This window comes from Tasmannia lanceolata, unplaced genomic scaffold (assembly GCF_043159265.1).
Source record: "Tasmannia lanceolata isolate RefF3 unplaced genomic scaffold, GAP_Taslan_0.1 ptg000008l, whole genome shotgun sequence".
NCBI lineage: Eukaryota > Viridiplantae > Streptophyta > Magnoliopsida > Canellales > Winteraceae > Tasmannia > Tasmannia lanceolata.
In genome coordinates this window covers 9,260,927-9,276,327 of record NW_027518685.1, presented here as the reverse complement: position 1 = coordinate 9,276,327, position 15,401 = coordinate 9,260,927, and the positions used below count along the sequence as shown (strand labels likewise).

At 37.1% G+C, this 15,401-nt stretch overlaps 1 protein-coding gene across 2 annotated transcripts; it reads right to left on the bottom strand.

Annotated features, from left to right (window-relative positions):
* Positions 1 to 1,453: 1,453 nt before the first annotated feature.
* LOC143884263 (coatomer subunit delta-like) lies at positions 1,454 to 15,078 on the bottom strand. Of its 2 annotated transcripts, none has more exons than XM_077387729.1 (13): positions 14,850 to 15,078; positions 14,609 to 14,687; positions 14,086 to 14,191; positions 13,512 to 13,551; positions 12,735 to 12,958; positions 11,903 to 12,145; positions 11,599 to 11,764; positions 10,753 to 11,054; positions 6,728 to 6,926; positions 6,484 to 6,637; positions 5,698 to 5,760; positions 5,485 to 5,581; positions 1,454 to 1,736 (listed from the first exon to the last, which is right to left on the bottom strand). In XM_077387729.1, the coding sequence occupies exons 3-13, from the start codon at positions 14,086 to 14,088 to the stop codon at positions 1,647 to 1,649; spliced, it is 1,581 nt and encodes a 526-aa protein (XP_077243844.1). In that variant the 5' UTR covers positions 14,089 to 14,191; positions 14,609 to 14,687; positions 14,850 to 15,078; the 3' UTR covers positions 1,454 to 1,646. The 2 variants fall into 2 exon arrangements, with proteins under 2 accessions (XP_077243844.1, XP_077243843.1); XM_077387728.1 differs by having other exon boundaries at positions 14,862 to 15,078.
* Between the last annotated feature and the right edge of the window lie 323 nt (positions 15,079 to 15,401).

Sequence of the window (15,401 nt, the reverse complement as noted above, 5' to 3'; positions counted from 1 at the left end):
TTTTGCAAGGGCACCCGTGAGTCTAGCATTCTTTTTTGTGGAAATTGTGATAACCATTAACAGCTAGTTAAATAGTAAAAGACAAGGTGAGTTAGTGCAATTGTAAAAACATGGTAGTGCAAATATCAATAGCCTTAGAGCATTGTTATTCTTTTACTTGCTTTTCAGCCAGCCACTTCCCACCCTCTCCTCACTCATGCCCTCAATTCTCTCTTCCTCTCCCACTCTCCCACCACTTGATAAACTCATATTCCATGGAAAAAAAATTCATGGCTGCCAAACATGGCCTAAGTCTCTCTCTCTCTCTTCCACGTTCTATCACAATTGGACCTACAACTATTCCTCGCTCTCTTCCTATCTTTCACAGTTGGACCTACAAATATTGTATAGAATAATTTTTCATCATGGTGGCCGAACATGCCCATGAAAAATAAATTTTCTCCACAAAAGAGTACCATGGAATATTTGTGGGGCTAGTTATGAGAGATGAGCAACTAAGTGAGTCTTGAAAAAAGGAAAATAATTGTCACGTTCGTTCCTAAAAGACACTTTTTTGGGCATAAGCGAGTGCCTCTTCTATTGATCTATAAATAATCGTAAGGTTCAAGAAAAGCTGAACTGTTGATTTTTGTAGTCTTTATCTAATGCATGGTACGCCCGTTTCAAATGAAACCAAGACCATGTGGGTCGCCTCATAATTTTCTACCAGATCAGCCTCCTTGATTCGCCCACAAAATTGAATTTCACCAATGATACTTTCTGCATAATTATAGATTTAAAAGGATTTAATAGTATGGGTTTCACGCCGCCCTCGATATTTCGAGAATTTATATGATGGGTGGCCGTGAAAACAGGTGAAGTCTGAAAAAAGTAGGTACGGCCCACTTTTTTCGATGATCCAAACCGTTCATCTGTTTGGGCACAACGTAAATAGGTTGTGCCCCAAAAATCATTTCCATAGGAAGATCCTAACCCTCCGATCTGAACTGATCTGAAAATGGATATTTCCAAAAATCATTTATAGGATCTTCTACAGATCGGAGGGTTATGATCATCCTATGGAATTGATTTTTGGGGCACAATCTATTTATGTTGTGCCCAAATAGATGAACGGTTTCGATCATCGAAAAAAGTGGGCCGTACCTACTTTTTTCAGACTTCACGTGTTTTCACGGCCACCCATCATATAAATTCTCCGATATTTCATCCAACAATATCGTAAAAGCGGCATAAAAAAATTTACACCCATTTCTTCAGTCCAAAATGGGCGTAAGATTTCTTTTACTTGGAAAGAAACGGAGCCTATTGAGGGTAACTGATTGACTGGTTCACTTCCCGGTTGCCCAAGTGGGGATCTATACCTAGGGCAGCAGCAGAAATTAAGTACAAAAAGTTGGTACGAGAATTACCCAATTTGAGGAAAAAAAACCTCTACATCATGGTCTCCCAGAGATGGTTAAATCATTTCAATTGACAAGTGAAAAAAGGGTACAACCCATGGGAAGAATCAAATAACAATACCCAATTTAGTTTACTCAAAACTTCAGTGCAGTAGCAACAAGCAGAAATCTCGGCAAAGGTTTATTTGAAAGAGAAAACTGGAACAAATGCTAACTCATTGCATTTATATCTGTACCCATCAAAGGTCAAACCACTTGGTAGTTTTCGGTGAGAAGCTGTGTTCTTTGAGCGAACTTTGGCGAAGGACCGCCTCTCAGAGGCAACACACTAACAACCTGCACGTACAAATATGTATCAAACCACATGCACCACAATCAATACATGGGAAACATAACTGTGTGGAAATGTGCTTTCACAACCCTTGAAATTAATTGGAATAATCATGGCATTATCATTTTAGGGGAATGGGTTTTGGCGGAATTGGTGGTGGAAACAGGATTCAAGTTTAGAGGCCCTAGAAGCTTTCACCAGCACACCCTCGTCACAATTAAGCAGCTCTAAAAACCAAGGTTTTAAATTTCAATTTTTTGTCATTACGGAAACAAAAATATTTTGGTTGAAAATTTTGATGGAAATCCTGTAAAATCACATAAACATTGGAAACATATGCAATTGATACAATTTAAAGACGAAACTTCAAGAAATGTAAGAATAAGCATGAATACAAACCTAGAAACCATCTCACATAAGCAAGACAACCATTCATAATGGTTTAAAAACATCGAAGACATGTAATATACAATTTTGAAGACCTAGTGACATGCACTTATCGCAAATGTCTGATAATTTAGTACATACCAAATTCCACATGTAATTCATATACATATTTATATATAATACATGAACCATATTTTGCATGCAATTCATATAGGTATATAATTATGCAATACATACTGATATAGTATCCCACTATTATACTTACAATTTTGGTTTATGCATTTTGTCGTTTCGGCTTAGATTTTGGTGTGGATGGAAACGGACACATTTCGGTCATTTCGTGTCGGTTTCGGTGGAAATTTGAAACTTCGATTTCGGTGGAAATTTAAAACCATGATTAAAACTACAGCAGAAAGAAACAGCCTCAAAACAGACTTATAATGATGACCTCAGCAAGATTTCACGGTGACATCCGTAGTGGGTCCACAGACCAGTTAAAGGCAGAGAATTCAGAGATCCTCACTGTTTTATATTATTACGAATAATGGCGCTTTTTCCTGGAAGTTTTAATATGAGAAAGGAACTAGGTAAATTTGTAATAAGATTCTGGACTGTTGTAGGATTTCTGTTTGTAGTTTCAGTCCAGTTAGTATTCGTGTTAGCTACGAAATTTTGTAAGAACAGTTAACTGTTTCAACATTGATTTTTTTTTGTTGATAGATAAGCTGGGGTTTGGCAGAGCCCAACCATCTTTATTCAATAACCACCATCTTTATTCAATAACCAAAAATAAATAAATAAATGAATCACATCTGATATATTCCTTTACCGTACTACCATTATAAATACATCAACAAGATCAGATAAATTGGGGTGAGAGAGGGCTCAGCTGTCGGTCTGAGGATCGGTCTCAGCCTTTACCACAAATACAATGAGACATACGGTCAGTCTATCCATGGGTACAGAAATAAGTAGATCAAAAAGTTCCTACGCAGCTCCAAAACCTCCACCAACAGCAAGATATACAAAAAGATCAAATCAATCTAGGGTTGTAGGCTTCAAGTGGAATCAGGTAGGACACAGATTAGTGAAGTGCCCATGACAAAATTTTGTCAATGCTGGGGATGATCTTATGTTGAAGGTGAGTAGAGTAAGCAAATGACATTATGGAAGTACCAGAAGCTAAAGACACATACAAAGATGAAGGATAAACCCTTGTAATTCAGCAAACAATGTGCCTAGAGCACCGGATGATTTGGGAAGGATGTATACTAGAGAAAAGAAATACAATGTCATTACTAATTAGTGAAGGCAGTAGTTGTGAGAATGTCTCTCAACTCATGGTGGAGGATAAGTTAAAATTAGAGGATAAGCCTCAGTCCCTACAAGCATGGTTGCAGAAAGGTGGAGAGGTACAAAATTTCTATGGAGCTCCTTTTTCTTTTGTTCAAGACTTCAAGGTAAGTATAATGACAAAATTAAGTGTGAGCGGTGGACATGTCTATTGCCATGTGAGATTGGGAAGATAATGGCAGTATGATCGGAGAAGTGTTCATCGTGTAGACAGCTTTTACAAAGACAATGTGGAAGTAGTACTTCCACTACAAAAGTGAATAGTAATTCCAAATCTCAAGAGGAATGCAATTTTCTTTCAGTAAGGGGTCTTTTTGAAGAATCTATGAAGAATGAGGTAATAGTGGACTTGACAGAACTTGTCGGAGAACTGGTTTATAAATTATGATGTCTATAACAATGGTGAGGAAGATTTCAATGAGGAAAGCATCTTGGTAGGACATGTGACTAATAGAGGAGAAACATTCAGGGAAGGAGCCAGAAATTTACAGTTGAGGGGGCCGGATTAATTTACACTTGTCTGCATTGGTCATTGGGGGGGCCATGGCCACTAAAATATCTAGGCATGCATGTATAGCCATGAACCATAAAAAGAATTTTGCAACTCATGGGGGGGGGCCATGGCCCCCCCTCAAGATATATGTGCATCCGCCCCTGGAAACACTTGCCTAGTATAGAGGACAAACGCTTGTATAGTGTGTTCTTCATTGGAGAACTATACCTATAGAGTTAGTCAAGTGGATTGACATGGAAGGATTGGAGAAGATGAATTGGAAAGCTATTATGCATATGAAGATTTCAAGTCAAGATGCGTTATTTCAAATGGAAAGGGAGAGAAGGCCGGAGCGGCTAGGCGGCCCACAAGTTCCCCCAGCAGGCCCTTACCAGCATCTCTGAAATTTAAACGTCTCTAAACTAGACCACAATGATGATGTCAGCATGACATCATGCTGGCATCAGCACAGGAGATGTGTATGGGGAAGAAATTCAGGGATTTTCTTTGCTTTAATTTATTATGAATTATGGTGCATTTTCAGGAATTTTAATGAGTCCTGAAACTAGGTAGTTCAGTCATTAGGTTTTGTTCGACTAGGATGTAATTTGCAATCAACTAGAAGTTGTCTTTGAGCCTACATAGCTTTGATGAAGAGTCTATATATGGGATGAACAATGGACGGATTCTGAAAGGGATGAAGAATTTCTGTTTATCCCTATTACGAGTTATGTCAATCGGCACACCATCCATTACAGATATCGTTTGTCTATTCCTGCATAAACAGGTCTAGCCTTGTAACTGATTTCTTTTACTTAAGTTGCAAAATGTAAATCTTCAGTTCCTCCGTTTAAAGTTTACTGTTATTTTTCGTGCTTAAATTTCCAAACAGTGTCCGTAGATTTCTCATTGTTTTTTTTTTTTTGCTAAATTATTTCTGTGAATTTTCCGTTAGAGGCTGCATCAAAACAACACACCAATGGGCAAAAAGAACATCCTAATAGGACCTAAAGTGATCATCACTAGTCAGGTCCTGAGAAATAACACACTGTAATTGCTTTTTTTTTTTGGGCCTCAATCACTACAGAAAATCATCTCAGAAGGCATTTCGCGGTAGGGGGTGTTCTACTTAGTTGGCCTCAACTAGTTGTAAGTAGTGTTTGGTTGTAAGTTGTAAGTTCATCAATTCTACTAGAAAAAAACCACTTTTGATAGTGGTTTGTTGGTATGCCACGTGGGCTGACAAAGAGGAGACACAGAAACAAGCCGAGTAGTCTCTTGGTAATTTGAAACTCTACATGCAACCAACCAGAGTTTTTTGCTGATGTGGCAACCAAAAAGCACACAACCCCTGATAAACCCAGGGATATTTTGAAACCAAACAGACCTAGTGGTTTAACAAAACTCGAAGTTGCATTGTTAGAAAAGTATTCTAATACCCATGCTCTGAAAACTACTAAGAAGAGCAATAAAGAGAAATAAACTACTAAAATGTAAACTGAAGCCGAAATTCCACAAACCTTTATGTCACTGAATGTCTTTGCAGCAGTAAACCTTACGTTAATGGGAAAGAACACTGAAGAATCAGCTGGAGGAACGATAAACTCCATCGATCCACTGCCAAGGATCAAAAGGTAGCAAAAGGTTCACAAGTTATTTTAATAGACTACGAGCTTTCAAAGAAATATAATTTCAAGAGATGAAATTTATTCAAGACTCAAGCACTCGCTGACCTGCGATTAGAGCTATCAATAAGAAGGATGGACCACTCTATGACAGAACTCCTTGGGTCATACCTGCCAGCGAAAGAAGTGTCAAGGTATCGAACAATTAGTGCACTAACAGCAAAACATAGAAACAACTTGTGATCATGGAATTTTGACTGCCTTTGAATTTTTCTATCAGTAACTTTTTAATGGACTAAATTTTGCTCAAGGATATCCAAACCACTTGGGAGAAAGGCCATTGAAACTTAGCAAAGAATGGTGCCCAGGATTTATAACTCTACTGGTGAAAATTAAACCTTGTTTCTTCTCTGTACGAGTCATAGGGCAGCTATTTATGTTTATAATTTATAAAGAACAACAATTAAAAAAGATTTTACAAGAACATAGATTTTAGTTTATAGCATCTATACTCTTGTTCTTTATGACATCTAACTTTATGAGCTTAGTATAAATTATGACCATCAACAAAATAGAATAGAAATCCATTCAGAAGAATTCCATTAACTCTGGAATCATTTCCATTTCAACAACATCCAATTTCACAACTAAAAGGGTCATATCCATTATTTATTGTTTCTTTAGATTTTATGCATTAATTCGACTCAACGCACTCAATGCCAACAAATAAACGATAACAGAAATAAGCAATGGAATTTCAGCACCACCAAGAATGTCAGCTGCAACCCTATTTCATGGGCTTAGCTATGCAGAGTGGATTCATAAAGTTGAAGTGGCAACAAGTATGTTGAAAACCTATGCACAGCAATAAAAGATAGCATTGGAAGCACTCACCTCCATTCGCCATCAATTTGCCTAACACTTGGTGGCTCTCGAAGTGCTGGAAGTGGCACAGAGACCACAACATTTTGTAGGTCAAACATCCCGGAAGCTTCATATTCAATGTTTACGTATGTCTCACTTCCGGAAACAGAGGGCCAGCAGTTGACTGCAAAACGAAACAGGAATTAAAAAAAAAAGATATAAGAATAACAATAGAATACCTGGGAATAATTGTAACAAGAACAGAAAAACCTACTGGTCAATGGCACAATAGACTCATCCGTGCTCTGCATTCTCCATTTCAGAAGGCCAACACCTGCGGCATCACCAGCTTGACCAGTGGGAAAAGGCCTGTTAGGATCCTTCAGGCCAAGAATATTTTCATTGGAAAATAACTCCCTGTTGATGTTAGGGTGAGTTTTGAAGAGGACGCCAGGATTTCCACCAGTTTCAATCTGCAAATAAGATGAAATAACAGTGATATGTCATTAAGACAAGCAGGAAATCTTTCAATTCGCAGCAACAACATTTAAAACAAGTGAATACTCAATACACTAAGATCTGATCTGAGATTTGAAGGTTGATTAATTCAATCTCAACCATTGGATTCTAAATTGAGATGCTTATATGATTCAACAGTCAGATCAACTTGATTTCAGCTTGCATCATCTAGATTAACCCTAACTGAAATTTTTGAGATATGTATCATATAGAATGGTTATATCTGAGTTATTTCGACCATATTTTTGGACAATTTGCAGAAGAATTGAATTGAATTCTTCTATTAATCCTACATCATATTTGATATCAAAGCAACAAGAATTAATATTGGACATTAGTGTAAAATGAACCAAGGAAGCAGGATTCTTCCCTGGGAGCCTTCGATTCCCGCTTTCGATTCTCGCTCTAGCAACCTTGAGCAGGAATCTTCCCTGGGAGCCTTCGATTCCCGCTCTGGCATCCTTGAAATGAACTAGTCAATGGTTGTATCTTCCCTATTGCTCCTGCATCACTGAGGCAGCTATGACCATGTCTCAGAAGGAGCTGCCTATCATGTCAGGCCTCACCTTATTCTTGCCTATTGCCATTGATCACTTTTTTTAATTTCAGAATCAAAACCCCAATCGTTGGCACATCAATAGAACACTAGCCATTTAGGCTCCACAGCTTATTAAAGAGCCTGTAGATTGGCCAGAAGGCGAAGTTACGGAACCACCACCTCAAATAGAACCAATCCCCCATGTTTCCTTCTGCCCACAGCTTCGCCACCCCCTCAAATTTTCAATTTGATTTGCTTCTGAACTGAGCATACTCCTGACTCGAAGGTGATACGTGTCGCAAACTAGAATCGCCTTACAACCCCCAACTACCCTCCCCCCCCCCCCCCCCCCAACTTCTATTTCCAGGATGGCTGGGGGAACAGCGTAGGGACAAATGACGTCAACGATTTCTCCCAACAGGCGACCGATGATGAGGCAATTGCCGCTAGTTCGGCCAATGACCATGGTCCGTTCAGCAAATCTCACAGTCCTCTGCAACATACTACTCCACATCTATACTATATTGCATTTTAAAGATTATGTTCTTTAAAACGCTTCTTACAAGAACCTGACTAAAAAATATAGTCCACCACTCCACCATACCTTAGTGCAACTTACCACTTGAGCAGGGAGGCAATGGCTGGTAATCCATGTTACACGGTTTCTTCTAAATGGGCAACGTACTCATGTCAGGCATGCATCAGATTCCGATACTTGAAGATTCGCTGTGACACTTCTAGATCTGTTTTATTTGATTTTTTCTCAACACTACTGCTACAACTTTACAATTATGGCATGTTTTGAGTTCTATCCAGCCTGATAGTAAGTTTTCTATATGGAAATAAAACATTATATTAAATTAACATATTAAATTTTTTAATATATTGGTGTAACCCTATTCTTGTGTAAAATATTAAAATTTGAGAATTGATTAAAATATTTTGGCTAATCTATGAATCTTTCTTCTTGAAGTTTTGCCGAATCCGACACTCGATATACCCCCATACTGATGCAAGATAGCCAGTAATATTTTCAGATTCACAGAGAACAATTTCTGGTAAAACGAAATAGAGAAGATGAGAGAAAAGCAATCAAATAACCATTAGAATTGGAAATAGAAAGTAATAGCAACAGTGAATTATGGGGGGAGGGGGTAAACTCCGCCAATTGATATCTTAAATTGATTTCAACAGCAGCTAGTTTGGTACTCCAACTCTCATAGGGATTTCCTAAGGTTATTTTGATGATTTTTTTGTGGATTTCAGTTATTATATTCAAGATATGTGGTTTCTGATTTTCACGGCCTCAAAATCTTCTACTTGATTACCTCAGCCCAGCAGTTGTTGATGCCCCCCCCCCCCCCCAACCCAAAAAAAAAACCCAAAGGGAGCAGAGTCAATGGGCATAGCGATGGCCAACCAGATCAAAGGAGCTAATCATTATACGAATGTGCCGCTATTCTGGTAACCACTGTTAACAAAAACATTAGCACAGCTTGTCTTCCTAGCATAACTCTTATTGCTATCTTTTAGTAAACAGCTAACAAAAACGTAACCTCTTCATCCATTGCGACAAGTAACACACATGGCATGCTTAAGAAGAAAAAAACAAGGTTGGAAAATTGGTGTCTCATGAGCAAAACTGAAGAATAATTGGCAAATCACCTCTTCATCCATTGTGATATTGCCTGTGATTTGGAATACTATTCTTCTCTGTTTTGACGTGGACTGGGTTTTTCCAGAATCCATTAGCGGTCCTTTTTAATGGCTGAAACATCCGCAGGCCTGAGAGAAAAGGAAAGTCAATGTATGCCAGGTGTAAACCAAAGCCTAAATGGACTCCAATGCACGTGGCAATCCTGGGCTGGCTGGGATCGGAGGAGTGATCAGAAATGACAAAGTGAGGTCAATAAAGGTTTTTCAGGCCCCATAGGCTTTGCAGATTCTAACGAGGCAGAGATTAAAGCCCTGCTCAAAGGTCTTAATATCGTCAAAGATCCAAGGATTCCAAATCTTGGCAGAGGGTGATTGGGCAAACCTAATAACCTGAGCATCCATTGATTCTAAGGAGCCGTAAAGATTTGCTAATATTATCTCTCGGAACTGCAATCTTAAGGAATAGATGTGCCTCTCCTCCCATACCCCCTGACCGGCGAACAAAATGGCAAATGATCTGTCAAATCAGGGGAGTATAGAGATTGCTTCATTGTATATAGTTCTCTCCCTATGGAGTAATGGGTTTTTTCTGTATTTTGTAGGCTTAGGGCCATCTCATCCCTAGCCGTCTCTTCTTCTTTTTTTCTTTCTTTTTTTTTTGAAAATGGAGCCGTCTCTTTGAAAAATAAATTTTTACCTTTAAAAATAACAAACGTAACCATTTATTTTTAACAAACAGGAGATGCTTAATATAGATAGGTATATCACAAAGAAATTCAATCAAGAAAAAATATCATCATCTTATAATTAAGTACATACAATAATTGAGGAGATACTCTATTTTCTTCACAGTGACTTCAAACCAGCAATTCTGGTAAACATTCAAGAGTATGAGGTCATAAATGTTAAGGACGTTCAGAATAGTAACAAAAGGCATTAATCCACCAACCAATAAAACTGTTTCAAGTTCCACTTCTAAACAAAGATGTAAGTCAGTTATTACTTTATAAGGACTCTAAACCCTGAAATCAGCATTGTTAGCAGACTCTTTTCTAACTTTGACCAACCCCTTTTCCTAGTGATTAGACTTGCCTACTACACTTTTGGGTTCAAGACTTTCTTTTTACCCTAAAAAAATTTTGATAGTTTTTTCTTTTCTTTTCTTGTTTTTTACTTTTAGGCCCCGTTAGGATTGCAGGAATTTTTTTGGAACAGTTTGTAAAGGGAAATGTTTATAAAATTTCCTACTTTTTTAACTCGCAAAAAAAGATAATTTGAACCCACACTAATTAATTTTTACTAAGAAAGACCTTCAATTTATGATAATAACCCTCTAAATTAACCATAATCATATTACTTCCCTCTAAGTCATGGAAAGAAAAATTCTCCCAAGAAAAAAAATTCCATCAAAAATGTTTTCCTTGCAATTCAAACAGGGCCTTAGAGATTGGAAAAGAAATATTAAAGAGAAAAAAAAATACAAACCCAATTCACAATCCATAGTAAAGTGTTTGCTGATGAGTTTGAACAAGTTCTATCCATGCATCCACTCAAACACACATGAGAGAGAGGGGGGGAGAGATAACCTGAACTTGAATGAGCCCATCTTCCTGGTTCAAAATTTGAAGCGAAAGGGTACCCTGAACATCAAAGTTGCCAACCCCACCATCCCGCTTGAGTGTCACATTAAGCCTTTCCTCAGCAGTCAATGTAATGGGATCAGTTGGTGGAATGGATGACTTTGAATGAATGGCGGTTGGTTGTACATCCTCAAGAATCACTTCTCCTTCAGCTTTTAAAGATTCCAAAAATTGGTTTGTCTTTTGTGTTTTCCCAAGTTGCATACCAAGTCCTTTTGGAGGAGCAGTGGCAGACGCAGGGGGACGACCTGGTGATATAAATATTTCACCAATGAAAATGTATAAATTATCTCTTGTTAAGAGTAAAATTATCAATAATCAAGTATTTTAATAAGTTAAGACTTCGGTAGTAAATGGCTGGTATGCTTTTCTTTCTTGCCCATAATGGTAACAAAAACATTTTATTAGAATGAAGAGAAACTATACAAGCATGAATGTGATGTTATGTATTTGTTCTTCAAAATTTTCTTATACACCCAAATACAATGTTAATGTATATCATGTTTGTTTAGTGTATTTTTCCTCTTCACTCTGGCAGCTGCATCGATCGGTTATATTTTCTCAAAGCTTCAAAGTGTGGGATCCTCAAAGCTTTGGAGATTATATATAGAAGTCAATCAATCCTTAAGAAATTCTAAAGAATAATGGGTAATTTAGCTCAAGTAAAGACTGTTTATGCAGTTATGAAACATTGATGATGCTACCACCAAATTCAAAATTAAGTTCCATAATTCATTTCATAGCAAATTAAGCACACTTCATTGAAATTCAAGCATAGAATAAAGCAAAAACCTTTAGACTTGCTAGGAAAAGGCTCCACATCAGCACCCAATCCAAATCCAGAATTGCTTCCAAATCCACCTCCACCACTACTAGATATACTCATATCACTAAAGCTACTTTCAATTCTTCCCTGAAGAGCCATAAATCCTCCTTTATCACTTCTGGTTCTATCAATCTGCAAAATTTTAATATATGATTATACAAGAAATTAAGAAAAATTGCCAAAGAGCAACCGTAAACAGGGGAAAATTAGTGATAACCACCAAACAATATAAGGAGTCTTTGAGCTTTACGTTGCATCATGAACAAATACCTTGCTTTTGTCAATCTCACTGGCTTTACGCTTCATTACATCCTTGGTTTCATTGATCTTGCTCTGCATTACCAGCTTGTGCAGTCTTTCTTCATGACTTTCCATCTCACAGTATTGCTTAACTTGAGCAACAGTTACACTTTCTTTGTGGCCAAGAGAGATCACTTCATCAAAAGCAAAAATAAGCTCAAAAGCCATCTTGCAAATACCCTCTTCATCCAGAGAGGGCGCATACTCAGGAACCTAAATAGAGTTAAGGTATAAACTTAATATATCGCTTGCCACATAACTTCTAGACATAAACAAATGTTTGCAATCATTCAAAAAAAAAAAAAAAAAAAAAAAAAACCAAATGCTTGCATGACTTGGAAATATTTTGACACTGAAAAGACTCCTGCTCTTCACAGGAAACAGCAAAAATGCCACAGAAATTTTAAAAGACGAGAATATCGAAGTCACATAACTGCTATAATAATCAAAATCCCTAAGAATGCAAAAACTTCAAAAATGTTTTATGGAAAAAGGACCCACATCTACAACTTCCATGAAATAACAAAGACTCTTCATTCTAGTAATGTGTATATTAAAGGATTATTTGGAAGCATAAAATTTTAAGCATCTTCAACAAAATGGTCCTTTGATAACACGAGGCAGTTATGTAAGACTTGAAAATTTATGGAGAAGAATTTGCATCTAAGGAAGTAGTGTCCTTTAGTCCCTACACCATAAAACAAGATCAGATATGACACAACCACTCAAAAAAACCACTAAAAAAGCTCTCCTCCAGTGCAGGACGCAAACACTATTATATGAACCCCTTTACAAAGGATACAAGTTTGGAAAGCAGTCTCAAGGTCTCCAAATCTTCAAGAATGTTGCTCTGCTTGTTTGTTACAAGTAACAAATACAGAGCTTCTATGGGCTGGTAGACATAGCGCACATTCTCAGTCTCAACATATGTGTGTTGTTGCCCTATGCCAACCAACTTGGGAAATGCTGCGAGCAATCCTTCTATCCTTATACGAGACATCACCACAAACTGCCTCGAAACCAGAGCTGCAAGAAAGGTATACAGAAAGTAAGTAGAATAATACTGGTGGTGTCAGCTAATAATAGCACAATAACAATAAAATATATATCAGAGACAATAACTGCTTGCGATCCATCTTGATAAGAGAGTAAATGGTCAAAGGAGCAAGAAAATGAGATAGCTTGACTGCTAAATAGCTAGCCATGCAACTTTATTTTAAAACTGATATTGAGAACAAATAAAAGATGAATAATTTCTGGAAAAATCCTATGAATAATTTTGTGTCTGTCAGAAAGAATGAGTAGAGATGCTTGTGCAATAAAAAGAAAACACCAGGTTTAAAATAAAAAAAAAGCATTTCCGCATACAATTCTGCTATTTTAAGGCTCTATGTATTTCAAGAAAATGCCCAAAGACACCTTCAACAATTTCAGTACGAATAAAAAGAAAGTCAACAAGTAATGAAATTGCAACAATGTTGTAGACTCAATGTCAAGGTCTCATATACATTAAGTGATAATTGGTAACAACAAAATACAGAAAACCATGAAATGATTTTCATTCATTCAGCAAACGCACCTTTTCCAGATTTGTTTATGATAGAAGCTGCAAGAACCACCTATTCACATAGCCGAAATAAAAAAGAAATTCAGTACCTAGAACATAATAAATATTCATAATTTTCTTCATTCGAAATAGAATGAAGAAAATAATTGTAAAGGAAAGACCAAAGCCAGGACCGAATAGTAGCTTTATACATCATCATAGGTGAGCTTATTGCAAGACCTCTTATTGTATGCTAAAACAATGACCCGATCTGGTAAAATCTTTTCTCTTGAGGCAAGGTAAAATTTGGTGATCCACAATGTGGGTAACCTTAACCATTCAAGATTCATAACATAGGGCACTCAACAAGAGAAGTGTAATATTTTCATTAACAGAACAGACATACATATGTATGCATTGATCCTTGGATATAACCAATGTTAGAATATGATCAAACAAATATAAATCAGTGAGAAAAGATTAAGAATATGATTCAATAAGAATCCAGAGTCCAAAACTTAATACAACCAGATGAATATCATTCAAGAGCATTGTCAATTATCCAGAAATAGAGTAAAAAAAAAGTTGGAATGAGTTATGCTTTTACCATTGTGAAGTGCTTCCAAATGCCAACAAGTATAAATCGTCAGGGACTACAAGACACTGATCTTATCAGGGATTAAGCAACAGAATACTCTCAATCAATTGAACACCTGGAGAACCAAAGTTAGTAAACGGCGCAGTAAGGATGTGATTATTACAAGAAAATAGCAGGAGATAAATGCTTGTAAGCTTCTCCAAGATGGAGGCAACTTATACAAAATTATTTCCTAAAACACCATCCAGCTTACCCAATAGGTTACTATATCAGCCTAATGAAAATTCAACCAAAACTGATGAAAAAATCTTTGGAATATACCATACATTAACCAAAACAGCTTTGGACCCCAAAAAAATGGTGTAAATCAGACAAACTAAAGAAAGAACTGCAAGAAAGAAAAATGCAGATTCGTCAAACTAATCACAATTCGATCCTACAGGAACATGAAAGGCAAATCATTGATAAAAAAAGGAGCAAATCTTTGATGCAACAGGGAATGAAGGAAAGAAAATGGATCAGAGAAAAATACCTTAAGAAAAAGAAAATAGGGAATATCTCTTGAACAGATCTAGGTTATTTCAACAGATCTGGCCTCGCCTTATATAGATCTGGGCAAAAAATTTTGAGAACAATCAAATCCTAGAAAATATAAGACCAGAAATAGAGATCTACGACAAAGATAAGAACAAATCTCTAGTAGTCAAATCAACAGAATATCATTTTCATCGTTAGAAGAACAAATCGGTAATATAATCGATATAAAAATCAACCATGAAATCAACCTGCAACGCCTGTTACAGATCCTGGAAAATAGACACGAATTTTGATGGGAAGAAGACCTAGCAACAGCAGATCAAGATCGAGAGAGAGAGAGAGAGAGAGAGGGTTCTTAGACTCTTAGCGCTGGACCCACACCATAATTCGAAGTGTTATTGGGATATTAATTCCCGTCACGATCCATTTCAAATCGGACCGTCCATGAGAGAGTGTCCCAGTAGAGACTTGAGTGAGATGAACGACATAATAATACTGAAAATAGGAATCGTTAGGAAAAAATGCACACTCGTTTTTAAAAAACCACTAAAATAATTTATGTAGTTTTAAAAAATTGGATGCAATTTTTGAAAAATAGTGTAATAAAATCAGATTTAGAACTGCCCCACCCGTCACGATCCAATTAAGTTCGTATTTGGATGGTCCATTGGATTGTCTTGGTCCATTGACACCCCTCTGTGGGTATGGTGCGTTTTTTTATGCGGAGAGAGAGAGAGACCCGAACGGTAGGGTTGCAACTTGGGTTAGATTTTACTCAACCTACTTGA

Bases quoted from the DNA above. Each gene is read 5' to 3' on its own strand.
- LOC143884263 (XM_077387729.1), bottom strand. The intron at 11,055-11,598 runs GTTTTTGCTTTA...TTATATCACCAG, and splicing joins TTTTCCTAGCAAGTCTAAAG to GTCGTCCCCCTGCGTCTGCC. The intron at 5,582-5,697 runs GTCAGCGAGTGC...GATCCTTGGCAG, and splicing joins ATTGATAGCTCTAATCGCAG to TGGATCGATGGAGTTTATCG.